The 27,399-nt window shown below is 33.9% G+C and overlaps 1 protein-coding gene across 1 annotated transcript in view; it reads right to left on the reverse strand.

Moving 5' to 3' along the window:
- The window catches only part of LOC143230032 (putative ATP-dependent RNA helicase DHX34), a 95,965-nt gene that overhangs the window by 46,648 nt on the left and 21,918 nt on the right, over window positions 1-27,399 (reverse strand). The window contains exons 3-5 of the mRNA XM_076462979.1: window positions 8,738-9,137; window positions 6,457-6,554; window positions 4,088-4,851 (exon numbers count right to left, since the gene is read on the reverse strand). Of these exons, the coding sequence (XP_076319094.1) occupies window positions 4,088-4,851; window positions 6,457-6,554; window positions 8,738-9,137 (1,262 nt within the window). The remainder of the gene's footprint in view (window positions 1-4,087; window positions 4,852-6,456; window positions 6,555-8,737; window positions 9,138-27,399) is intronic.

The raw sequence follows: 27,399 nt of genomic DNA on the forward strand, positions 1-27,399 counted from the left end.
GAAGGACATCAAGAGAAGCAGGAGATAGATGGTGCAGCATGTCATAGTATACATCATCAGGTCCAACAGATGTACTGACAGACTGATGAAGGACCATTTTCAGTTCCATCAGTGTAAAGGGACAATTATAGTCAAAGAGACAGTCAGTTCGAAAGGAAAAACGTGAACACTCTGCCCGAGTCTTGATGGCCAAGAAGGTAGAGGAACAAGCAGAAGTGCTAGATACCCGGCAAAAGCTTTCACCTGAAGTATCAGCGATGCCCTGGACATCAGCCACCTCCTGACCATCAGAGAGTAAGATTGAGAGGGGGCAGAATTGTAGTGCCCACTGACCTTTCGAATCCTATCCCATGTGACCTTGAAACTGGTGGTAGAAGATATGCTAGTTGTGAACTGAATCCAAGATTCCTTCTGGTTTTGACATCTTACCTACCTTGCATGTGCACAGGCCCATTGGAAAGCGACGTGGTTAGAAAGTGTGAGATATCCACGAAAAATATCCCAGGCCCATTTTTAAGCCTTCTGTGCTAAGTGGCAAGCAGGATTCCACCACGGACGAGGATATCGTGGAAAACATGTCGAGGTTTTAGGAATACACTGAGCAGCTGTTTTTATTCTACAGCCAGTTCTGCTGCCACACAGTCGTCTATTGATGGCTGATTCACGATGGCAGGATCAAGTTCTGCGAGAGCAGTGAAAGTGGACCAGTCTGCCTGATCCAGCTTCCACCGGGTCACGCGGGTAAGGTGGCATTGACCACTGACAGTCTCTCTCAAAAGTATAGGAAAATGATCACTACCAGGTGGATTACTGTCAACCCTCCATGAAAAATGGGAGAATAATGAAGGGGAGCAAACTGAGAGATCAATAGTGATAAAGGACTGACTAGGTGCATGAAAATAAGTGGAAGAACCAGTATTGAAAAGAGAAAGATTGTGATCAGAGAGCATACGCTCTACAGAGCGACCCTTCCCATCAATAACAGCACTTCCCCAGAGGGGATGATGTCCATTAAAGTAGAAAGGTGTAGAAAGGGAGACAACAACTGTTCAACGAGAGCATCAAGGTCTGATTGATCATATGTTTCTCCAGGGGACAGGTAGAGAGAACAAACAGTGATGGTATGACCCAAGGAAACACGGATGGCTACAGCCTCCAAGGGTGTGTTGAGTGACAAAGACAGGGTGGGCACGTGTTGATCAACCGACAGTGCCACCCCTCCATGTACTCAACCATCACACAACCTGTCATTTCTGTACAGAGAAAACTGCCGAATGGAGACAGTATCAGCAGTTTTGAGAAATGTTTCTTGTAAAGAAAGGCAAACAGGATGGTAGGAAGCAATCAGCGTTTTGATATCATCCAGATTAGAACGTAAACCTCGACAGTTCCATTGTATCAAGGTGGCCATTTTTAAGAACGGGTAGGTGAAGTGGCTGGAGAACCCTTTGGTTTACGACCACGTCTTTTTTTCCTTTCTGTCCTTTGTCAGAGGAGGTCTATCAACCGATTGGGCAGGTCTTTGTTATTGGAAGGGGGTTCCAGTGACTGAGGATGCAAACAAATGATTGTTTTGCCTCTTAGGGTGGGAGAAAAAAAGATGTATCAGAAGAAATGCCTGTATTTGGAACTGAAGGACGTGGAACTTGAGGTTTGTTGGAATGTATGGGAGGAACAGAGATGGGTGAGGAAGTTGATTCATCAACTTTTTTACCATGGAGGTCAAAAGGCTTTTCATTTGTTTTGAAAACGATTCTCTTGAAGGCACAGAGAGATCTGTCTGCGCTCCCACTGTAATTATAGAACAAAGTGCAGCAACATATGTCTGGGATGGAATGGCGAGCAGCAATTTCCAAGCCTCAGAATAACTAATGTTATGAGTCGTTTTCAAATGCTGCACCTCTTTTTCCTCCAACCATTTTGGGCAAGAACCATTGCAGTTGATGCAATGTGGGTCCATGTCACATGCATAGGCATCGTGGTCCTTGCCACCACAACGAGCACATGTCAGGGAACCACGACATGATGTCTTTGAGTGGCCAAACCTCTGACATTGGAAGCATAGCCATACCCTGCAAATTAGATAACCTGCCTTGATGGTGGCAGGTGCACATGATGATGTAAATGTCAAAATGAGGGTATTTGTTGGCAGTGTAACTCCATCTTTGCGAGTGGAGATGCGCCTCACTGCAGAAACTCCTTGAGTGGAGAGACCAGCGATAATCTCTGACACGGAGACGTTCTTCAAATCCCTCTCAACAATAACTCCTCGTGATAAATTCAAGGTAGCATGAGGGGTAACCTCAATAGATATGTCCCCAATTGCTGTTGAATTCAAGAGGAGTTCACTGCGTTGGGTTGTAGATGTTTCAACTAATATGTCTCCAAATCAAAGCTTCTTTACTGACTTTGGAGAGCCAGCAAGACCCTCTAGTCCCTTCTGAATAAACAAAAGGGACATTTGCCCTAAAGGTTTTTCTGAAAGAGAGTGTAATATAATAAAATGAGATACGTGTGTTACAGATGTTGAAGATTGCTGCTCAGAGTCTTCAAGACGTGGTCGTTTGCCTATTGACTGTTTTTTTCACTATTTTATTTAAATTTTTTGAAGGAGGATCTATAGAAAAAAAGAAAAATTTCGGTACCCACTGACTCCACCCACCATGGAGCCCTACGAGGGGACGCACTACAATGTCATGCAAGGACAATGCAGCAACGCCAGGGTTTTGTGAGCACTATACCCAAACACCAGCATCAGGCACAATGTCCACAACACTGGTACTTGGTTGACCCTAGCCCAAGTGGACCAGCCGATTAACCCAAGGGGGGGTCACCCAAAGGCTGCCCGTCTACAGGAATACAAGGTCAAAGTGGTGTGTTAGGGTTGGACCCCTCAACCACCAGAATCGTCTCCTCCCCTTCATGGGTCGGCACGCACAGCAAGCACGTGGGTGGATGTTTAAATCCTAGAGAAGGTAACCAGACAGAACAGAACCTTCGTGGGAGGTCCCCTCACCACGTACAGGAATCCACACCGAGGGGCTTGATAAATAAAGATTGAAGAATGCAAGAAAGTTTAAGGCTCTTCTCGACAGGGAAAGATATTTCTAAAATATTAACAGATGAAGGAATGTAGCTGAAGTACCTGACAGCCTAAGGGAATTCACTCTCGCATCCACAATGTACATCACATCATCCCCGGGGCATGTGCCTCATAAGCTATCATTACAAAACCTGTGTGGGTAAATCGGTCACTCATACTAGCAGAAAGCACACGAAGTTGTGTTCATAGTTTGAAGAATAAAAGAAAGAAATAAAGTTCCCTCAACATCACAAGTATCACTGACAAAGAAAATATGCCTGATGAGTTTAGTGCTAAGGAATAGAATGAAGGTGACAAGGGCAAAAACATAGAGGGAGTCAGTGGAAAGGGAGGTTGGGTCACCCTCCTATTGGTGGAAGGCTTTTGCTGCATAATAACAACATTATGCATAGCACAAATTAAGAGAAATCTCATAAATTAAAAGTCAGATACTTCTGTTAATTTTTATTTCTTCTCCAGTGTTCTTGTTGGAAATCTTCTTGATGTTATGGATACAATGCTCTAAAAATTCATTTTCTCTGTCATTATGAGTTACTTCTTTTTACAGCTAGTGGGACAGAGGGTTCTTGCTTTTTACAGTCCCTATACATGCATATAAAAATCCCGAATAAAGTACACTCAGATCAATAGGGTGTGACCAAGTTATGTAACGTCTATTTTAATTTCCACACAAGAAATATTTCTTAAAGGACATACTAAACTTGGCTGTGTGTTCAAGGAGAAAAAAGGGTAACTTTCCAATTTTTTATAGTCACTACAGATGTATTTTAACAACATAATGAGGTGCCAGAGAGTTACTGTTTGCTATAAAGGATTGTTATTATATTATATTCAATATATAAATATTTTATCAAGGTAGACACTACCAAATTCCAAAAGAATCAAAGAGCAAGAAAAGAAACACTGAAAATCTACAAAACACATTAATTTCATACATACAGTATTCTTAATAACAGTACATAATAAAATATTGCATACACCTACCTGTATCACTGGACAGTTACCAAAATATTCAGTGTAAAGTTGGATATTGATTGTTGCTGACATCAGTATAACCTTTAAGTTGGGACGTTGAATCATCAGACACTTCACTACTCCCAGAAGGAAGTCACAAGATAAGTGCCGCTCATGTACTTCATCTAAAATAATAACATCATAGGATGATAACAAAGGATCTGAGGCAACTTGTCGGAGGAGCAACCCTTCAGTTAAAAACAGAATTCTAGTGTGTTGTGTCTTGCTTTTTTCAAACCGAATTTGATAAGCAACCTCAGAGCCATATTCATTAAGTGTTTCATAAGCAACTCGTTTGCAGAGAGAAATACAGGCAATCCTTCGTGGTTGTGTGCAAACTATCTTTTGGAAACCAGCAGCTAATAGGTACTGAGGAACTTGAGTAGACTTCCCACAACCAGTATCTCCTGCCACAACTATAATCTGATGAGATTTTACACCATCAACAATATCTTGAGCATATTTGGAAATTGGTAAGTTGGCTTGTGCTTCTCTGAGTTTTCTCAGCTTTAAAAATTTCTGTTTTTGCAGGAAATTAATATAAAGAAGGAGTATTTGTTGGAATTCAATTACATCAGTTTCTGTTAACCTGTCTGTTTCATCCTCTTCCTTAAAAATATGTCCTCGACACATCAGCTCTCTTACATCATCTGTTTTCAAACTAAAATTTATCTTGTGGTGCTTACTGTGGAAGTTTGGAACCCCAATTGAACTCTCACCTGATTGTTTAGAAACTAAATAATGACAAAGGTATAAATATTAGATTTTTAATGAAAAATTAGAACACTTAATTGTTATACCATAATTTATCATTTTTTCTATAAATGGCAAAAGAAATATTTAATCTATTAAAATAAGTTTAAATAATACTAAGTACATTTATGAGTAATTTGTTCATACTTCAAAACAATGTTTAAAATTTTAAGCATCAAGCTAGTAACTGTCAAATCAAATTAATGGTGATAACAAAATAAAGATAATTCTAAATATTTAAGTTACACTATCAAATTAAAACAGAAACGTTTTCACCAATATAAATAACAGTAACAGTAAACTGTGAAAAAGCAGTTGTTTTTCAAACTTTTCAAAAAACAACAGATTTCCAGTAAGTATATCAACTCAGTTAACTTTTTACTGAAACTAAAAGAATGTCAATATAAAGTTTCAAGATTCTAATATTTATCAATACACAGAAACATCAAAAACCACATTATATCTGCTTCTCTTTTCTTTGATGTTTGTGGAGCGATCTATTCAGACACAGTAATTCAATCTGAGAATTCAGTCTGTTTATGACAAGTCCCTCCAGAAAATGCATGCAGATTTCTTTTTAATGGTTGAGAAGGTGGCACTTAAAACAATTTTTAAAAATAATTCACCTGTTGAACTGCTTTAATGACAGCACCCATTTTAATGCATCTTGATGGTATACAAAGTATCTGCATGTCAATATTATCTTTAATAATATTTTCCAAACATCACATGAAAATTGAAGATGCTCAAATATAATTGATTTCGGTACACACAATCAGGTACATATAATCAGAGATTTCTTATGTCTTATAAATTACACACAATCAGTGTTTTTAGAATATGAGAAAAATCTATAAGTATTTTTTTTCCTGAGCCTTAAATTCATTCACTCTAATATCCATTCAAATATATTAATTTTTTATGAAGTATTTTTATCAATAGTATTTATTGATACTTTCAGAACTTAAGGTATTTTACATTGTAGCTAATAAGCTTCATTCATGAACAAGTCAAATATAGAAGATGTTAACACAAGAAAAACATGCCAAAAAAGGGAATAATAATGAAACAAAAATAAGAATTTCATAACAATGAATATCCTAAAAAGAAGTTGAATGATATGCAATAGAGAAATCATCAGATTAGATCTGACAAGATGACCAGGAAAACATGAGGTAAAATATGCTGTTAATCACACAAGCACTCTTCCTAGGTATTAAGTCCTGTTAATTAAAACTCATTCACTAGTAATACATACAGAAGTTTCTAATTTACCTTAACCATGTACAAAGGTAAATTTTAACTTTGATACCACATTTTTCAATTCATAGACAACAGAAATACAAATGTAAATTGCTTAAAAACATTCACATATCAAACTTAGATTTTTAAGATTTAGTTCACGCTTTACACTAGCATTACAAACAACTTGCTTAGTTAGTTATTCCATTACAAACAACTTGCTTAGTTAGTTATTCCATTACAAACAACTTGCTTAGTTAGTTATTCCAAAATTACCTTTTGCACTAATTTTCTTTAATAAAATATAATGAAGTCTAGGATCACCTATTTGAGGTCAAACTCACCCACTAAAACTGAACTACTTTTTGCAGTTTTACCCTTTATTTGCATAGCTTGATATTTTCGAAGAAAAATCCAAAAATCATCATATGTCGTGGAGCCTCTAGTATCAAAATAATACAAATAAATATATTATAGATTTTAATTACTTAAAATAAGTTAAACATACAACTAGCCTTCAAAATAACACTGACATTCTAACAACCACAATACAATAGACAAAGTTCTCAATGAAACAATTAGATAACTAGGTACATATCTTTTTTCATTTCTATTAATAAATCATATTGTGTATCTTTAACAAATGAAGATGTTAAAATGATTCAAACTCAAACCCAGGACCCTCTGTTTATATGAATGATTTGTGACTAGAATTTTACATTATATACCACGTGAAAACATAAGCAGTGTTGAATTCAGGTGATGTACAAGGGGGATTCTCCTTAGCCAATCTCCTCCCTGGAGTACAGTATTTTCAATTTTGTCAAATTTTAATATTAATTCATCCTCCCTTCCCAGTGAAAATGTCTGGATTCAACACTGAAACACAAGGCTTTAGTTGCAGTTTGAAAACTTTAACCCTGGAGATTAATTCTCTTAGAATGGGCTCAGTCCAAAGGACCAAACTCATAACCTTTTTGTGCTTGCTATAGGTTTCAAGCTATAACTTTTAATACAGGAAGTATATCTTCACAAAAATTTACAGATTATCAGCAAACATTACAAGGTTATAATATACAAAATATCAGATTTTTTAGTAAGTTCTAAATAATTATTTGTCTCTGCATTATTTTATTTTTTAATATTGACTATCCAACATGCAAAGTAATCTTAACTTTAAGATTAAATTACTTTTATGTACCAGACAATTAAAAATTTCACATGCAAAATCATTGTAACATCATAATAATCTCCAGTTACCAAACTTATAAAAAAAAAATTATATTTGATCTTTTATTTTCATTACTGTATGTATTTGACAAACCTTGTACACAACTTAAAAAATTAAGAAATAGATACAAGGTACACTTTTTAATCCCAGAATGACTACAAATTGTAACAATATACCACAAATGTTTAGTCTAAATACTTTTAAATCTCATAGCATTATAGAACTGCATATATTTATTTTATTGGTCTTTCAGCTGTCAAACTAACTTTACTAAACTAGTACAATAGTATGAAACCAACCTTTTGACGGTGACCTGTCTTTGACTTGTTCTGGTGAACCAATATTTTGTAAAATATTTACAAGCACTTAAATTTCAGTTATTTTTCTTAAAATATAGAAACAGTTAATAAAGAAATATAGAAAACAATGATTCTTTCTACTTAAAAACTTTAGACTCATATGCCCACTTACCCTAATTTGCTAACCCTTGTCAAATTTCACACATACAGGATACAAAAAAATATCTTTTTCAGGTTTTAGATATGCATCTTGAAATAACCAAATATTACAAGTTGCTCCATTAACATTGCAGAATTCTACTGTAATTTATCAGGCTTACCAACTAAACCATACTTGACTAAAAAAAAAATAGGTTTTCAGACAACATTTTCACTGACAACTTCCTTTGACAATTAAAAAAAAAAACAATTGTCCCACCTTCTAAAGACTGAGAAATCACCATGGTGACTTTTTGAGCTTTTGAATGATTATTTACATTATAGACAGAAGTACGTGTATGCAAGCATTTCCAAAAATGGTAAGAAAAGGGCAAGGCCTCTGTTTGATTCACTCAAGGTAGCAATATCTCAACAAATAAAAATAATAGGATGTCCTCATTTTATATTCTATCTTGTCAATATCACATTGAGTTTCTAGTTCGTGAGAAACTACAGACTTTGTATTTGGACATCACAAACATACAATTTGAACCAAAGCTGCATTTAAAATTTATATTTAGGAATTTTGATTTAAAATAAGAAATTAACAAATGTATATTACTAAAATTGGAATTATAATCTAAAATGTGATGCTAAAGTAATTAGCACACATTCATAAAATAACAGATCCATAAAATTTTGAATTTAAGTCTTAAAAACATGATGACATGCTCTATGACCACTGACCACAGCCAGAGGGTTAAAATAAAAGGAACTTTGAAGGCTGATTATATGTAATAAATATCTCTGATTTAATCTAATATCAACTAGTTTTTAACACAATCTAACATTAACATCAAGAATACATACCACAAAATTTGTTCTGAGTCATTAACATACAAGATGTTATCACATATATCAAACTTGTTTTGAGAAAAACAAATGATTTTTATATACCTTTTGATGGTGTCTTTATCCCCAAAAAACATTTTATTTAATACAGCACGATGCTTCTCAAAATCTACTGGCTCATTCTGCTCTAAATATTTACTGCTGGTGTAGCCATCTCTATGGATTTTCTTTTTTCTCATCTCCAAATCTTCACTGTGATTTTCTGAACTTCTCTTCCTACATTCACCAGCCTCCATATTACTAGTTCTTGAAGAATTAGCTTCTTCTTTAGCCTTGTTTTTATCTTGAATACACCTTCCAGAACCTTCCATATCCTGTGTTTCTGTCTTATAAAGACTTGAGCCATGTTTAGATTTGCTTCTAACTTTTGTTTCTGTATCACTTAATATGACTTTATGACTAGAATGTTTCTTCTTTTTGTGTCTTGTTTTACCCATTTTATGATCTAGAAAATAAACACAAAATAGGCTAATTCTATGACACATATTTTAGCATACATTCTTAGATCTGACACTCCTAAAAGACTATATACAAGCTAAAATAAATGTTGAACATTTAAAACACAAACCCACACAAATTTATGTTTTATGAACATTCACACTATAAAGGCATTTTAATACAAGAGACAGTTGAAACAACTAATTTAAAACATTATGAATCCTGCTACCACTAACAGAAATCCCAGAAACTATTGGTGAGTTCACAGCAGTGTAGAATATCTTGGTTCAAAAATAATTTCCTGAGAAGTATCAAAGAGGTAACCCTTAATAACAGCAGACTGAATCAATAAGTAGTGGAAGTATTCTGTAGTTGCTAACTTAAACAGCTATATAAGTATCAGAGAGGTAACCCTTAATAACAGCAGACTGAATCAATAAGTAATGGAAGTATTCTGTAGTTGCTAACTTAAACAGCTATATAAGTATCAGACAGGTAACCCTTAATAACAGCAGATTCAATCAATAAGTAATGGAAGTATTCTGTAGTTGCTAACTTAAACAGCTATATAAGTATCAGACAGGTAACCCTTAATAACAGCAGATTCAATCAATAAGTAATGGAAATATTCTGTAGTTGCTAACTTAAACAGCTATATAAGTATCAGACAGGTAACCCTTAATAACAGCAGATTCAATCAATAAGTAATGGAAGTATTCTGTAGTTGCTAACTTAAACAGCTATATAAGTATCAGACAGGTAACCCTTAATAACAGCAGTATTCTGTTGAAATAAGGCTTGACACTATCAAACTCTACACAATAAACTGTTTTATTGTAAAAATTTGATACGAGCACTAACAGATCATATTGTTAGAAATACTGTTGATACTAAAAAGAAAAACCCTAAACTTTAATGACTGGTTTATAATGTTAAACAAATGATGGCTAAAAAATTAGCAGGCTGGTTTATATACTGTTGAATCAAGCAAGATAAATGCAATATACTAATCGGTACTTGTTACGAAGCACTGTCAAGACTAGTAGAGATTATAGGATCTATTGATAGGCGTATTCCAAATTGGGCATATCTAAACTGCTCTACATTTCAAAAACTTTAATATTCATCTTAATACAAATACAGAGCTGAATGTGTTTCCTACGAGGCTCATTTCACTTTATTTTTTAAATATACAAGTTTTATATACCAAATGTAATAACTGAAACTGCGTCCAAAAATGTTAGATATTCAACCTAAATTATAATTTTTAATGAATATTTTTAACCTATAAATTATATCACTTATCATCATGAAACAAACTTTGATGGATTTTCTATTTTAAACTCTAACAGTTGAATTATTGTACTTTAGGAATAAACTTATTTCTTAATCTATTTCAGAAGCAACATCTACACTTAATAGTTTGAACCGTGGCATAAATTCACCCCAAAAACACATCTTATTCTAGGATACTATATTTCCATCATATAAATTTTGTGGCACATATAGAGACATTATTAAAATACAAATTATTGTTATATTAGCTATTGGTTTTCATGAGATCCTCAACTGCTCCTCTTGTCCATAAGGTTTATGCTTGGAATTCCAATGTACACCAAAATATCTTTGAAACCAGAATACTGGCAGTCTACCTTCATTTATTTAACACCATTAAAATCTAAAATGCATGTCCAGTATGACAATCAATAGTTAACAGTTAGGACCCTGTGACACTTCAAGATTCAGTTCAATCTTGAACAGTGACTGACAACGAAGTTTGTTAGCTGCAGCTCTCATTCAATATTTTCTAATCTACATCACTTCTGGTAAACTTTAGCCTTTAATTCAGTCTATACTGGAACCTATTTTCTTGTAAAAACACTTTTGTTAACACTTTTATACCATCCTTCTTCCAGATGTTTAACTACATTATATCTTTTGTTCTAAGAAAGATCTACTTACATATTTATTATTAATTCTGTGTAGAAGCACTGCACATAAATAAACTATATTCTATTTGAGTTAAAATTTAATTCAGCCTATATACCCTATAATGCACATGGCCGATTAAATTTGAACATTTATGGATGATTTGATTTTAAAAGATTTGTAATTTGCAGAGTCTTATTAGCTGTAGAACATCAACATTGGCTTGGATTAGCTCAGCAGAATAAAGAGACTTGTAGATTCTAGAAAACTGTTAACATACACATCATACAAAGACAAATTTCATATGGACTACACAAATATCAATTCTGTGCTGAATAATGAACATAACAATTTACAATATTACTCCATTTTATGGATTATTATAACAAACCAATTACTCCATTATTAAGAACTTGTACCCGAGATTTACAAACTATAGTTTACAAGTACTGTGGACAGATGTCTGACTTTCACTAGTCATTTGTTCTGTTAGTTTACTGTTTATATGTTGCATATTAGCATAAATAATGTCACATGTTTACAATAATTTACATAACTCTTAGGAAAGAAATAACAATAATGAACATATTATGCATTGTACAAGTTTACACTCAATGTATGTTAATCATCACATATTAAGTTGTGACATCACAATTTTACTAATACGAGTGACCTTAGTAAGTAAATTATTCTCTAATGTGCTCAATGTAATTTAACTCATGTACTGTATGCAAAAATGATAATATATGATGTGTTGTGTATACATCTCATTATTTGCCAACTAGTACCTGCATCTAAAAGAAGAAATGATACAAGATTGGTTTCTCATACAAGCCAAGTTCAACGTCTAAAACCTGCTTCATGTTTAAGTTGTAAATATGAATTGTGATGACCTTTCATATGTTTTCTTCTGTTTTTATAAGAGGATAAAAAGAATATTCCCAAATCTAAGCCACTCTATGGAAAACATTGGGAATGGTCCAACCCATGTGTACATTAATCCCTTGGTGGTAAAAATAAGGACTGGTAGATTGAAAATAGATAAATTATCAAAACCAGATGAGATTTGTTTTCCTAGTGTTTAAAAAACAGCCACAGATTTAATATACAAGCTTCTTTCTTCCAATTTTGTTTGACCAACAAATAACAATGGTCAAGTACTACTATTATTACCCTTACTTATAAATGGGGAAATAAGACTTGCACTTGAAATTAAGAAACCAGCTTGTCTTACTTCTGTGGTGCAAAAAATTCTTAAAGGTCTCAAAAACTAAAGAAGCCTTACAGTGAAATATGATAGCATAAAAGTAAGTCAACACAGTGAAGTAATTCTTGATAAAGAGAAGCCTTCTTGAAATAAATAAAAATGTATCTCAGAACTGCTTGTATGAGTATTAACACTTTTACTGATAAGCAGAGAACAAGGAAGGTCGAAACGTCATTCTCTACTTATCAATAAAAGTCTTAATACCCATAACAGCAGTTCTAAGATACATTTTAAGTCAGCATGGATTCATGAAAACAAAGTTTTGAATTACTAACCTGCTATTTTAGAATTAAAACTTCTTTAAGGATGTTGCTTGTTATCTGGACAATGAAACATACGTGGACTTGATGTACTCAAGTTTTACAAAATTTAGGATAAGGTGACACACAAAAGATTAGGTTAGAAAATCACATCAGTAGGGATTACAGAGAGACTAGTTAACTGGATTATAGCATGGATGGAAGGGAGAAAGCAATCCATTAAAAGTGGATCCTAAGGAGTATTGCAATTCCTCAGAGGTCAATGTTTCAGTCTATTTTATTTTCATTAATAAATAATTAACATTAGTAAGTTAGAGCAGATTTCAGTGAAGTGTGCAAGATTATTAAGGAAACTGAGTGTTGATGAATAATCATTTTTCATACTTAATAACAGGAATGTTAAAACTAGGAAATACAAATTATGTTAGGGTAGGAGTCATCTTCAGCTAAGAATTTTTTATTTTGTAATGGGGTAGTTTACCTTCAAAATGGGTTGGCTACATATAAGGTGGATGAAGTTAATTTAATAGAAGGCTTGAAAAAATATTTAATTATTTCTCTCGACTTGTAGTCAGTATCTATAAATACACTTAAGAACTTAATACTAGTTCAGTGTCTTCAGAGATTTTTAATGTTTTGTTTTTCTAACGTTTAGTTTAGTGAATGGCACAACCTAGATAAACCACTGGATCTTTAGATTTCATGTTATGTTGATAACATTTAAATTTCAATGTACAATAAGGTCAAGAGTCTCTTGGTCCTTTGAGGCTATTCAATCCAAAAACAAAATCTCAGATCCATTCACGACACTGAAACTGAACTCTGATTCTAATAGGAATGCTAACATAATTTCTAGGTGTATTTAAAGGCAGTGGCTACAACTTAACGAAGAGTTACTATCTCTTTACACAAATAATTAACTAGGCTTTGCCTGAAATCGTATACAATTTGATCTCTTTAACTACGGGAATGAGAGGATATTGACTTATTCAAAAGAATTCAGAGGAGAATTATTAGGACGATTCTGGAAACGTGGATAAATGTACATTTAAACTGTATGGTTACGTGTAACGAAAGAGCTTTCGGTACCAACTTCTAAAATTGTAACATAATATAAGTATATTCACCTGATACAAGCTTTTACAAATAAATATTCATAAGCTCTTCTAACTGCATTTTTGTTCTGAAAAAAGTGCGGTACATACCATTAACTTTTACATAAAGTCAAAACATTCAACACATTTAAACATTAACTATCTACAGTTCTCTCCTCCAGTGCCCTCTAGTAGTTTACTAAATACAAACCAAATTTGTCTTCATTTTCTTCCAGATTTTAGCGTATGTTAAACTTCTTGGTACGATCACGCCACGAAACAACAGTCCATCACGTAACTCTTAAAAATATGAAAACATCTAAAGATTAAAGAGAAAGTGAAGGAGATGCACGAGGAAGGACAAAAGAAATTCCAAAGCTTTCCCCAAATGTTATGGAATAAACATCAAAACTCTTTAATAAGACAAAAAACATAGGTTTTCTCGGCATCACTAATAAGATTTTACGAATAGAAAAAGGGCTGGGTGTGACCAGGTGGTCAGGGCACTCGACTCACAATCTGAGAGTCATGGATTCGAATCCTCGTCACACCAAACATGCTCGCCCTTTAAGCCTTGGGTACGATACAATGTGACGGTCAATCCCACTATTTGTTGGTAAAAGAGGAGTAACCCAAGAGTTGACGGTGGATGGTGATGACCGGCTGTCTTCTCTCTAGTTTTACACTGCTAAATTATGGACGGCTGGCGCTAGATATCCCTCGATTAGCTTTGTCTGAAACATTAGAACAAACGAACAGAAAATTAAAAGTACGAGTTAAGGCCCTGAGGTGAAATATTGAAAAATCAAAGAGGGATATATCTTACGAAATGTGGTGTGAAAGACTACGGAGGAAGGGTACTATGCATAATAAAACAAAACATAAAAGAGGGAGTAGTAGTGACATTTCAGGACTTGAAGAAGTTAGATTCAGGAAGGAAAATAAGCCCGCAGTCCGAACTTTTTCTTTATTTCGTTTGTGTTTCTGAACTTGATAATTAAGAGAGTAAAAGAAACTTGTTACTCTTAAGACCTTTATAATGAACTAAACTCAACTTGAACTTCTTTAAATTGTATTTCATGAATATAATATTCACCATGTACTATCATATATAAATAGAAAAGGAATGTGAAACTCTGTCAAAAATATACTTTACAAGAAAAGTTTTTGCTGGTGATGCAGTTAAGTATTTTTAATAATGCAGTATTCATATATTACATTGGCATTATCAATATATTAACATTCTGTGACTTATCCTATTGCCCATAAGTAATGTCCCCGTGGCCGATACAAATTGTAAAGGGGACGCTAATTATGGTATTTGTGGTGCAATTCCGGGATTGACCGTCAATTATAACCCCCACACGGCTGAAAGAGCGAACATGTTTGGTGCGACGGGGATTCGAACCCACGACTCTCGGATTACGACTTGAACTCTTAACCCACCTGGCGATGCCGGCCCACAAGATTAATTAATTATGAAACGCTGATAATCTATAGCGATATGACTATTTCTTTGTAAAATAATATCGAGTAAAATAAGCGGATAAATATGTTCAACTGTAATAGTTTAATGAATCAAAGCAGTGTTCAAATAAAACTGGTAAAAGAAAGAAAAACCAAAACAATCAGTTGATTAAAAACCTCAAAGTTGTAGACGAAACGTTTATAACAGGTTTTGACTTGTACAAAACAAAAGCAAATGTTCTCTTTACGGAGCTCGGAAAGAATATACTTGAAAATGTTAATATTACAACCAAAAAGCATCTTCTCCTTGTAAGTCAGAAAACTGCACTGGGATGTGGAAGTATTTCTAATCCATATGACCGTCGCAAAAAAAAAAAAACAATCTCAATAGAAAAAGTAAAGTAGGATACGATTTCAGTATTTCCTGAAATAACGTAAATTTCTTGACTAGACAGGCTATAGAAATGACACATCGGTTTGAATTTGGCATAAGATTTGGGATGCTCCAGACTAGAGCCTAGGAAAAGTTATTCATAGCGTTTGTGGCTATTAAATATACATGTTATAGGAGAGTGAAATGTGTTGTACTTACATGTAGTAGTTATCATAGTGCTTAACAAGAATACAATATTACTATGTACAAAGAGTTTATACGTGCGTTATTTTGAATGCTTTTCTGTGCTGTGATTCACGTTGCTCGTAGGTCAAACTGAAGATAGATGCGAGCCATTCACGTCAGAAATCGAATGTGTGTTTGTACAAGATATTCATGCAAAGCTACGCAAGGGCTGTGCTAGTCATGTTTAGTTTGGAATTACAGATCAGGGAGAATGCAGCATGTTAACTATACCCATCGCTACTCATAAAATACACCCACCGCCAATCCTTGGGCTATTCAAATCCGATAGTAGGATTTGTCTGTCGCATTTGAAATGCACCCACATTTCCAAATATTAACTGCAATTTTGTGTAAACAAGACGTGAACCATAAGCCTTTACTTCACATGCCAGTGTGCTAATAAACATGTGAGCGAATACCCTGTATTTTAGATACTTAATTCACTGTAAGAAGTCGCAAGAAGAATACATCAGTTGATGAGAGAAGGTTAAATAAGAAAGAACTTAAAATAACGTTAATGGACTTGGATTTTGCATTATGTGTTGTTGCACAACATTCCTCACAAAATGAGTCTTGTACAGGAACAGTAAAGTTGCATTCTGTCAAAGTTACCATTCTAAACCTCTGTACACGACAGGCATACTTCACAGAAGAAGCAGTAACTGGTTAAACTGTTAAACTGAATCATGTGGTACATCGTGTGAGAAGACATTCAGAAACTAGACAATCATCACTAATCATCAAACTATCACCATTCATGTTCTCTATGAGCCACTAGGGAAACAACAGGCCAAACTGCGTTTACTTCGTATCATTGTGTACACCTAGCCATTTCTCTTATTATTATTTTTAATCCATTATTACCAAAACCGAAACACTCTCACACAGGCATTACTGAGAATGTTAGATACACTCTGTTTTTGAATAATGCCTTACAGACCAGTAAACATAGTTAACTTTATATCTCAGTGTCTTAGTATCCGGACCAAATCCTGTATTTTTATTCGTATGTTACATGACAGCCATTATTGGTTTGAGTAACATGCATTCATGCTTCTATTTTTTGCACACACAAAGAGCCTTATACCTATATCTCAAAAATTACACATATCACAAACACTAGTAGCAGTTGATTGACTGCCTCTGGCTTGAGAAATCGAACCACGGTAGCCTACATGGGAAATATCAACCAGACATGATTCGACAGATACGGTGTGTAACAGATTTACTGTTGTACATCTATTTTCGTGCTCACGCTTGGTTTTGTATAGTTTCCATGTTTTTTGCATGTGACTTATGTTCTTAGCTTTGTATTGCACAAGTCCCACCTGCTGTTCAAACTTGTGAAACGTTCGTGAAAGTGAGAATCAACAATATTTGTTTACGAAGAAGCGCTAGAATATTACTGAAGTGTAGAGCAAATAGCGTGATTCCTATAAAATCCGGTTAGCTAAGAGACAGCTACGGTCAATGTTCTATAGACATTGGAAGCTATAATTGTGATTAACGTCTGTTCTTCGGAAAACTACAGAAGTGGACCACAAACGTTACAGATTTCAAAAATTACAAACCGTTCAACTTCAGTGAATAACTCCAGACGTTAGCATTTCTACGAGGATGTTAAATATTTCTGCTGGAAGAAGTCTGCTTGTATCCCGTGTGAAGACAGCCAAGAAAAAGACAGCGTTAGCTTAGTCGAGGTGTAACAATATCAACTCTTAACTAATTTGTTTGTCGTGGACCTGGACCATTCATAAAATATTCATTTTTAGATCGGATATAAGACACAGTATAGTTTTTAAGTTTGTAAAACTATTGTATAGAAACCATCATTTATTAATAACTACCAGAGGGTGTTCGGAAAGTCACTGTGCAGTTTTGTCTGTTAATAAATATATAAGTGCACAGTGACTTTCCGAACACCGTGTAGTAAAACCTGTTATTATAAATTACATTATTTTTATATTTGTATTTTAAAAAATGTTTGTGTTAAAAAAGGAAATGTTATGTATCAGTCTTGTTGGCAAGTAACATAAATTTAATGCATATTAATATTTAATTAACTACTAAGCTCAAATTTAAAATCCCGGTATTTGAGACAGTAATATGTAACATACATAACGTAATAAATCGAAGACTTCTCTGAATTAAATGTATAACACGTAACAGGTACCATAAGGTACTATCATCTACATGTATAAGCTGTTAAACTCAACTTGTTCTCTCAATATCACGAAATAAATATCATTTTCAGAATTCGACTAAATTAAAACTGTTCAGCTAAGATCCTCTCAGCCAGAATTGGTACTATTGCTATCAATATGATATATGTCAATACACACTCATACAGCCTAGTCTAAACACAATACTCTGCGCTAAAAATGTATTTACTATACTATGGAGCTTCCAATAGTAGTAGCCCAAGTAGCAAAACATTGTTTATCATTCAAGAGCCAATCCACTCATTTTAGTTAGAAGCTGACAAAAAGAAATAAGTTAATTGAACGGATTATTTCATGGATTATTCAAATAAATGACAGAGGATTATAAGTTGGATAGGAATAACTTCAACAGTGTTATGGAAGAAAAGGATCGTGGTGTTCCAGTGGATCAATCTATTGAAACATCCAAGCAATGCGTTATTGCTAGTAGCAGGGCTTAGAAAATTTATGATTGCAAAACCTCTGTTGCACATTATCGTACTTGCATGTAACACTTTGGTAACCCTTGAACTGTGAAAAGTCTGAAGAGATTCCTGCTTTATCTTAGTGGTGGATAACAATGTTACAAAATGCTTTCCTGTACTCATAAATGTTCATATAAGTTCCACAGAATACAAGCATCTGCGCTGTTATCCTTGGTCTGTGCTGACCAGGTTTTACCTTGCTACAAGAAAAGAAGTATCCATACTAGCTTTGAATACTTCTGTTTCTCTTTCTAGAGCTCGCTCCTAAGGGTTTGAATGTAATACCCAGTCACCAGTATAATATACTATCATATGGCTTAATACTGTTATGACAGAAACGGCTTTAGTGCCTACTCTGTGTCCAGGATTAGGATATAGATTTAGATAGAATCTTACCTTGTGGTGAGACAATCTGGCTGTTCTTTTTACTGATTTAAATGATGCGTGACAACAAAGAAATACTGCAACATTGTTATGTGATGTGCAATCATCTCTTCAATATTGTAAAGTTTATAAACCACTTCAGTGATTTGTGGCTCACCTAAAGTGTAATCTTTCTTTCGTACAGATAGCACCAGTAGTGTTTAATGAATGCCACAGTTGAAAGCTTTTCTCTCTTTATAATGCAGTATTGAAATTCTTAAGCCATGAGTACATGACCAGAGTATACTATCACACATTCCCTCATGGAAGTGTAATACCAATGTCCCAATTATACTATTACTGGCATCAGTATTTGATGAGAGCTCAAAGTTCGTTCATAGATATATCAACGTAAAAGCTTTCACTAAAGTACCTGGCCACAATCTTTGTCCATTTAAAATGTGCATCAGTTTGGGAGAGCAGATAATGGCGCAGAAATCTTGCAGGAAAAATGGAACAATACAAAAATTGTATAAATTATCTTGAGTGTTGAAAGCAATCTTAGTTTATGTGGAAACGATCAACTGCCACAGTTAGGACAGTCGTTTGATTGAGAAATCTGTGGCTGAAAGGGTTTTGCTATCATTAAATTCTTAGTATGATATATAAACTAAATTGTAAAGTTACCATTCAATCGATATAGTGAGGATGGTTTGATAATCATACGTTTAATGGCATGAAAAGGATTTAATCATCTCTGGTTTCTGATCTATCAAGCAGTTTATTTAAATAGAATATTCACTGGATAGCCCTTCAGCGGCACAGCGATATGTTTGCGGAATTACAACGCTAGAATCCAGGTTTTCATATCCGTGGTGTAGCTTTGTGCTTAATTAGAAACTATAACAAAAAAAAAATCCACTGGATATGAAATGACACATATTTAATGAACTTCAGAAGTTATGATGGTCAAGTGTTTTCTGAGCCATTTAAATAAATTTCTTATTCAAAATGTTATCTGCTATTTGGAAAAAAAAAAAAACCATTTCCGCCATCTATCTGAGTGATAAGAGTTCTTATGAGCATACTGCCTGTACTTACTAGATTCTCATCTATATACCTGATAATTATGTCAATACTACACGCAGCAAGAGAGCTGTGTTTCCTCTGAGTGTTGAATGAGATACAATAGTGAAAACATGAATATTAATTTTGAATGATTAGGTTTTTAGTTAAAAAGTTTAGTCAAGCTGAATTTTACCGGCGATTGTTTATTTCATGAAACTGGAATTAAAGTTGAATTTGATGAGTCATCGATGACGAAATCATTGTAAATAAGAAGTAGTTTAGGAAGGTAACCTGAGTGATTCACTCAGGAACCAGAGGTATTCTGTAGCAAAGAACTAGAATAGTTGGTAATTTGTTATGGTGATAATAATTATATGGAGTATAAATTTGTGTGTTCTTATATATGTATATGAATATTATGTAAAGTCATTTATGAATGTATGTAACACAAACGAATACCTAATACATATAACATAACAGTAGACAACACGTGCATGAAGTCAACAGGTTTGATCTTGATAAAAAATTTGTGGTATGATTTTAACTCTGACAAATGGTATGGAAGATGGTATTTGAAAATACGTGCATCTGTTATTTTCATAAATCAAAGAAAACGTTTCAGTTTTGAAGTTGAAGTGTTTAGCAGGTCGTGAATATTAATAAGAGAGATACAGCAGGAAAGAGCTTGACATCTGAGAAATAACACAGTTTCAGAAGATGAATATGGTATTTCTTATAACACAGTTTCAGAAGATGGATATGGTATTTCTTATAACCCAGTTTCAAAAGATGGATATGCAAAATTTACTTATTAGATCACAGAAATATACATAAGCGGTTGAAATAAATTATTAATAAAATGAAATTTCAGATAGATAGGTATGATAAACGGTATAAATTTGTAACACAGTGTATCATTTGATGCGATATGGTATTTTAATAACACAGTATGAGAAGATGTAAATTTGTACCCAGTGTATCATTTGTTGCGATAGTACATTAATAACATAGGTATGATAAACAGTATAAATTTGGACCCAGTGTATCATTTGTTGCGATAGTACATTAATAACAGAGGTATGATAAACAGTATAAATTTGTACACCCAGTGTATCATTTGTTGCGATAGTACATTAATAACATAGGTATGATAAACAGTATAAATTTGTATACAGTGTCATTTGTTGCGATAGTACATTTAACAGAGGTATGATAAACAGTATAAATTTGTACCCTCAGTGTATCATTTGTTGCGATATTTACATTAATAACATAGGTATGATAAACAGTATAAATTTGTACACCCAGTGTATCATTTGTTGCGATAGTACATTAATAACATAGGTATGATAAACAGTATAAATTTGTACACCCAGTGTATCATTTGTTGCGATAGTACATTAATAACATAGGTATGATAAACAGTATAAATTTGTACACCCAGTGTATCATTTGTTATGATAGTACATTAATAACATAGGTATGATAAACAGTATAAATTTGTACACCCAGTGTATCATTTGTTGCGATAGTATATTAATAACATAGGTATGATAAACAGTATAAATTTGTACACCCGGTGTATCATTTGTTGCGATAGTATATTAATAACATAGGTATGATAAACAGTATAAATTTGTACACCCGGTGTATCATTTGTTATGATAGTATATTAATAACATAGGTATGATAAACAGTATAAATGTGTGCACCCGGTGTATCATTTGTTATGATAGTATATTAATAACATAGGTATGATAAACAGTATAAATGTGTGCACCTGGTGTATCATTTGTTATGATAGTATATTAATAACATAGGTATGATAAACAGCATAAATGTGTGCACCCAGTGTATCATTTGTTATGATAGTATATTAATAACATAGGTATGATAAACAGTATAAATTTGTACACCTAGTGTATCATTTATTGTGTTTGCGTATTTTCGGTTACCTAGATTAAGTTATTTTTCATAAGCACACAATTTACAGGAAATTTTTTTAACACCGTTTCAGTGGTATGGAGAGTTCATACCAAACTACGCTGAAGTCGCTGGATCACTCACTGACCAGACCAAGAACGGACAATTATACAAGGTGAACAACTACAGTGGATCGTAATGGTATTCCAGAAGTTGAAGTACATGTTAGGAAGCTCGTCAATCCTTAAAATTCCAGACTTTAACAAACATATCATCATTCAGGTCGATGCATCAGATATTGGAAATGAGGCAGTACTTCTGGTAGAACGCGAAGACTTGCTATTTTCCATAATACACGTCAGTAAAATGTTATAGGAGAGTGGTAAGATATATTCTGTGATTGAACGCGAGTATCTGGCCACCATATGTGTCACCTGAAAATTTTAGAACTACCTCTACAAAAGGAGCTTATCACCCAAACTGACCATCAGCTCCCAACAACATCCAGAGGCGCAAAACAGACAGAGCAAGGATCATGAGCTGAGCGTTGTACTTTCAGAACTGTCGTGTTCACATTCAAGCCATGAAGGGGATTGCAAATGTTGGTGTGAACTATACGAGTAGATTTTGTGTATGAATTGAAAACAGTCTTTGTAATTAGTATAAAAATATTGTAAATATTGTAAATTTTTATTGAACAGATGCTTATTGTTTTATATATATATATATGACTAGTTAAGTTAATGCGAGTGTTATGATTTAGACGGTTTAAATATAGTACTGGCCTAAAATCTACTTATTTTTAAAAGCGATAGTTTATCATAAGTTTGTTTTTAAAATTGTTTGGAATCATATGTTGTTTAGTTCAACTGTTGTGAATTGACGATTGTCGTAATGCTGCGCAATGTTACGAAGGCTTTCTAAGCTTTGCTCGTCGTTTTTTAATTTCATCATAATAAATTGTAGTGCAATGACTGATCTAGGCTTCGGTCAGGTTATAAATACACTTCCAAAAATGTAGTTTAGTTTGATAGATAGATAGCTCTAGACTGCGTGATTGTGAGTTTATCCATAAAGTGGTGATTTTTTTTAAGTGAAAGTATCACAGATTGTATGGTAATAACACATTAAACAAAATAATTTGTCATGTTAGTTGTGCCCTAAAGTCATTGAACGAGCTTGTGCGGACTTCGATAAAACAGAAAAAGAGACAATTATTTAAAACCTGTGGATACAATTCTGGTAACCAAAAGTTGCAGTGGTGATTTTAAAGTGAAATTATCACAGATTGTATTAAAAGAACAGAGCAAGAATAATAATTTGACGAGATAAATTGTATTTTAAAGTAACTGAACCAATCTGTATGTATTTTCATGAAAAATAAACAATTATTTAAAGCTCTCGATGCAACTGTGTAATAAACATTTGTACATGAATTTGACTTGTTTTAATATATTATTTTAAAACAAATGGATTATGTGCTGTTTATTTATTGTTGAATTTTATCGCTAATAAATCACAGGCACCTACTGTTAAGAATATGGCTAATAAATAAATAAAGACTTGAAAATTACTAATGCATGAAAATGAAGAGAGTAATTGTACTAGAAGAAGATGGAAAATAACATCCATGTCATGAAAACTTTGTAGATTGTGCTAAAACCAGTACTAAACTCGTAACTGAAAAAAATAGTCCCTAAAAATACAATAACAGCTTAGGTGAAGAATTAACCATAAAAAGTAATGGTTGCCATCCCAGTGTCACATTATGTATTTAAGAACCTGTTGCAGTATCATTTCTTTATACTGGAACTGAGTGCTGTCTATGTGACCATCTTTATAATGTAGTAACTAAATCCTTCTTCAGACAAACCATCTTTATAAAGTAGTAACTAAATCCTTCTTCAGACAAACCATCTTTATAAAGTAGTAACTAAATCCTTCTTCAGACAACCCATCTTTATAATGTAGTAACTAAATCCTTCTTCAGACAAACCATCTTTATAAAATAGTAACTAAATCCTTCTTCAGACAACCCATCTTTATAATGTAGTCACTCAATCCTTCTTCAGACAAACCATTATAAAGATGGTTTGTAATGTAGTAACTAGTAGATGATAGTAATGATGGCGGGTTAGAGAGTAAAACGCGATTTTTACTTCTCCTACAGGAGTAACAGATGGCAGCATAGCTACAGATGTTGGTCAGTTATAGAACTGATGAAGCTTGAGGTTCGATATATGGATGTTTTACAGAACATGCAAAACCCACAGTAATGTAATTTGACAAATATCTGAAGTCCAAATTCATGGTCGTAACCTGAATTTGCAAACAGTTATAAACTGTCTTTGTTAGCCTGAAGATGACCTAAGAAGGTCAAAACGTTGTTCTGTAGTTTTATTAAAGTTTTAATACCCACACCAGCCGTCTTTTACTTCTAATGGATTTTTCGGCATCACGAATGGTCATAACGATGCACTATGACTCTTACGTATTCAGCATGGGCTTTTGCCACATACGATAAAATCCTGGACGCTTCAAGCTATCTCGTTTTTCAACTATCCAATGATTTCACTTTCTTTGTTGCTGAATATTTTCCCAAAACACTTTCTACTACATAATGTGTGTGTGTGTTTTCTTATAGCAAAGCTATATTGTGTTATATGGTGAGTCCACCGAGAGAAATTGAACCCCTGATTTTAGCGTTGTAATTCCGTAGACTTACCGCTGTACCAGCGGCGGGATGATGCATAATAAACCACCAGCACAATGTTTAGACCATAGTGAGGAAAAACAAACAAATATCAGCTGAAGTAGGTCAACTTATGGCCAGCATCTCTCTTATTTGAAACAGAAACCACACCCCAAACTTAAAGTCCACTGGTATCAGTAGGGTCATAGTAGGTAACCAATCGGGGCATCGATCGTCACAAAATTTTTATGCTGTTTCTCAGTTTAAACTGTATAAAAATGCCTTGTAAATTACGTTTGTTTATTTGTTTAGTTTTGTTCTTTCCTTCCTTTATATATATATATATATATATACATAGTTTTTATTATGCTTTGTTTTTATCAATGTAACCAATTTTCATTTGAGTGTAAATCAGCAGCATCCTATTCAAAGCTACCAATACATAATTCTTTAATATCATCTGCATATTTAAGTAATTCACTGCCCATATCTTCATCTATGTGATTGATGTAAATCAAAAACATCAAAAGTTCTAAGACTGAACCCTTAGGTACCCCACTTGTGACATTAATCCAGTTTGACTAAACATCATTTGTAACAACCCTCTGCTTCCTTCCATCCAGCCACTCTTATATTCAATTTGATAACTTATTCCCCATACCTACAGAAATAATTCTTTTCACAAGCCTCCTATGTAGCACCCTGTCAAATGCTTTCTGCAAATTCAGATACACCAAATATACACCCTTATTTTCATCAGCATAAGTAGTAACCTTTTCGAAGAATGTCAAAAGATTTGTGAAGCAAGACTTCTCTCAGTGAAACCATGTTAACTGTCCTGTAAAGCAAGACTTCTCTCAGTGAAACCATGTTAACTGTCCTGTAAAGCAAGACTTCTCTCAGTGAAACCATGTTAACTATCCTGTAAAGCAAGACTTCTCTCAGTGAAACCATGTTAACTGTCCTGTAAAGCAAGACTTCTCTCAGTGAAACCATGTTAACTGTCCTCTAAAGCAAGACTTCTCTCAGTGAAACCATGTTAACTGTCCTGTAAAGCAAGACTTCTCTCAGTAAAACCATGTTAACTGTCCTGTAAAGCAAGACTTCTCTCAGTGAAACCATGTTAACTGTCCTGTAAAGCAAGACTTCTCTCAGTGAAACCATGTTAACTGTCCTCTAAAGCAAGACTTCTCTCAGTGAAACCATGTTAACTGTCCTGTAAAGCAAGACTTCTCTCAGTGAAACCATGTTAACTATCCTGTAAAGCAAGACTTCTCTCAGTGAAACCATGTTAACTATCCTCTAAAGCAAGACTTCTCTCAGTGAAACCATGTTAACTGTCCTGTAAAGCAAGACTTCTCTCAGTGAAACCATGTTAACTGTCCTGTAAAGCAAGACTTCTCTCAGTAAAACCATGTTAACTATCCTGTAAAGCAAGACTTCTCTCAGTGAAACCATGTTAACTGTCCTGTAAAGCAAGACTTCTCTCAGTAAAACCATGTTAACTATCCTGTAAAGCAAGACTTCTCTCAGTAAAACCATGTTAACTGTCCTGTAAAGCAAGACTTCTCTCAGTGAAACCATGTTAACTGTCCTGTAAAGCAAGACTTCTCTCAGTGAAACCATGTTAACTGTCCTCTAAAGCAAGACTTCTCTCAGTAAAACCATGTTAATTATCCTGTAAAGCAAGACTTCTCTCAGTGAAACCATGTTAACTATCCTGTAAAGCAAGACTTCTCCCAGTGAAACCATGTTAACTGTCCTGTAAAGCAAGACTTCTCTCAGTAAAACCATGTTAACTGTCCTCTAAAGCAAGACTTCTCCCAGTGAAACCATGTTAATTATCCTGTAAAGCAAGACTTCTCTCAGTGAAACCATGTTAACTGTCCTGTAAAGCAAGACTTCTCTCAGTGAAACCATGTTAACTGTCCTGTAAAGCAAGACTTCTCCCAGTGAAACCATGTTAACTGTCCTGTAAAGCAAGACTTCTCTCAGTGAAACCATGTTAACTGTCCTCTAAAGCAAGACTTCTCCCAGTGAAACCATGTTAACTGTCCTCTAAAGCAAGACTTCTCTCAATGAAACCATGTTAACTATCCAATAAAGCTTTAAACTTTCTTGAATGACTTTGCAAAGAATCTTTCAACACACTTTCCATACCTTTTTCCACAACTAATGTAAGAATAGTGGGTGCATAGTTTATTACTTCCTTTGAGAAAAGGAGTTACATCAGCCTCTGGTTCCTGCCCACTATTTTTCTTTCTTAATTCACCATTAAAGAGTGTATTCGCTACACAATAAGACAGATAAGAATTAACATATAGCAGTATATATATGCATATAAAACCATTCAATGACACTTTAGCTTATCCTATTCTTGTCTGTTAACCTTCTGCTATACTGTGTGCCCGCTATTACGTAGGGATGGTTTAAATGCCATCCCTGCTATACTGTTATCATTGTTTTTGCCATCCCAACATTTGCTTCCTTTTTTTGAAAAAGTTTCTCTTTACTTGTTCTATAGTGCAGTGTTTTAATAGACATAGAAAGGGTGAATTTGTTACAAAATTTTAAATAAAATGAAGTTCCAACTGTAATATTTATTGTTTATCTATTATTGGCTAGTTATTTCTGTTTCATTCAGTATTTAAGTTTTTTAAAGGAACACTTGATTTCTTAAATAAGGCCAACTTCAACAGCTAATGATAACACTATTTACTTTCTAAATTACTTCTAGTTGTTAACAATAGTTATAAAAGCGGATACTTCGTTTAAAACTGTCACCTCAGTGTAATTGGTTGACACCATTGTTTTAGTTTTTGAGTTATCATTTATGAAAAAAGAACAAGAAATTCAAACATTTTTCTATGATATTTACAGACATTCCCAACACTTGTACTC

Source organism: Tachypleus tridentatus, chromosome 10, assembly GCF_004210375.1.
Source record: "Tachypleus tridentatus isolate NWPU-2018 chromosome 10, ASM421037v1, whole genome shotgun sequence".
In the NCBI taxonomy this organism is placed as follows: Eukaryota; Metazoa; Arthropoda; class Merostomata; order Xiphosura; family Limulidae; genus Tachypleus; species Tachypleus tridentatus.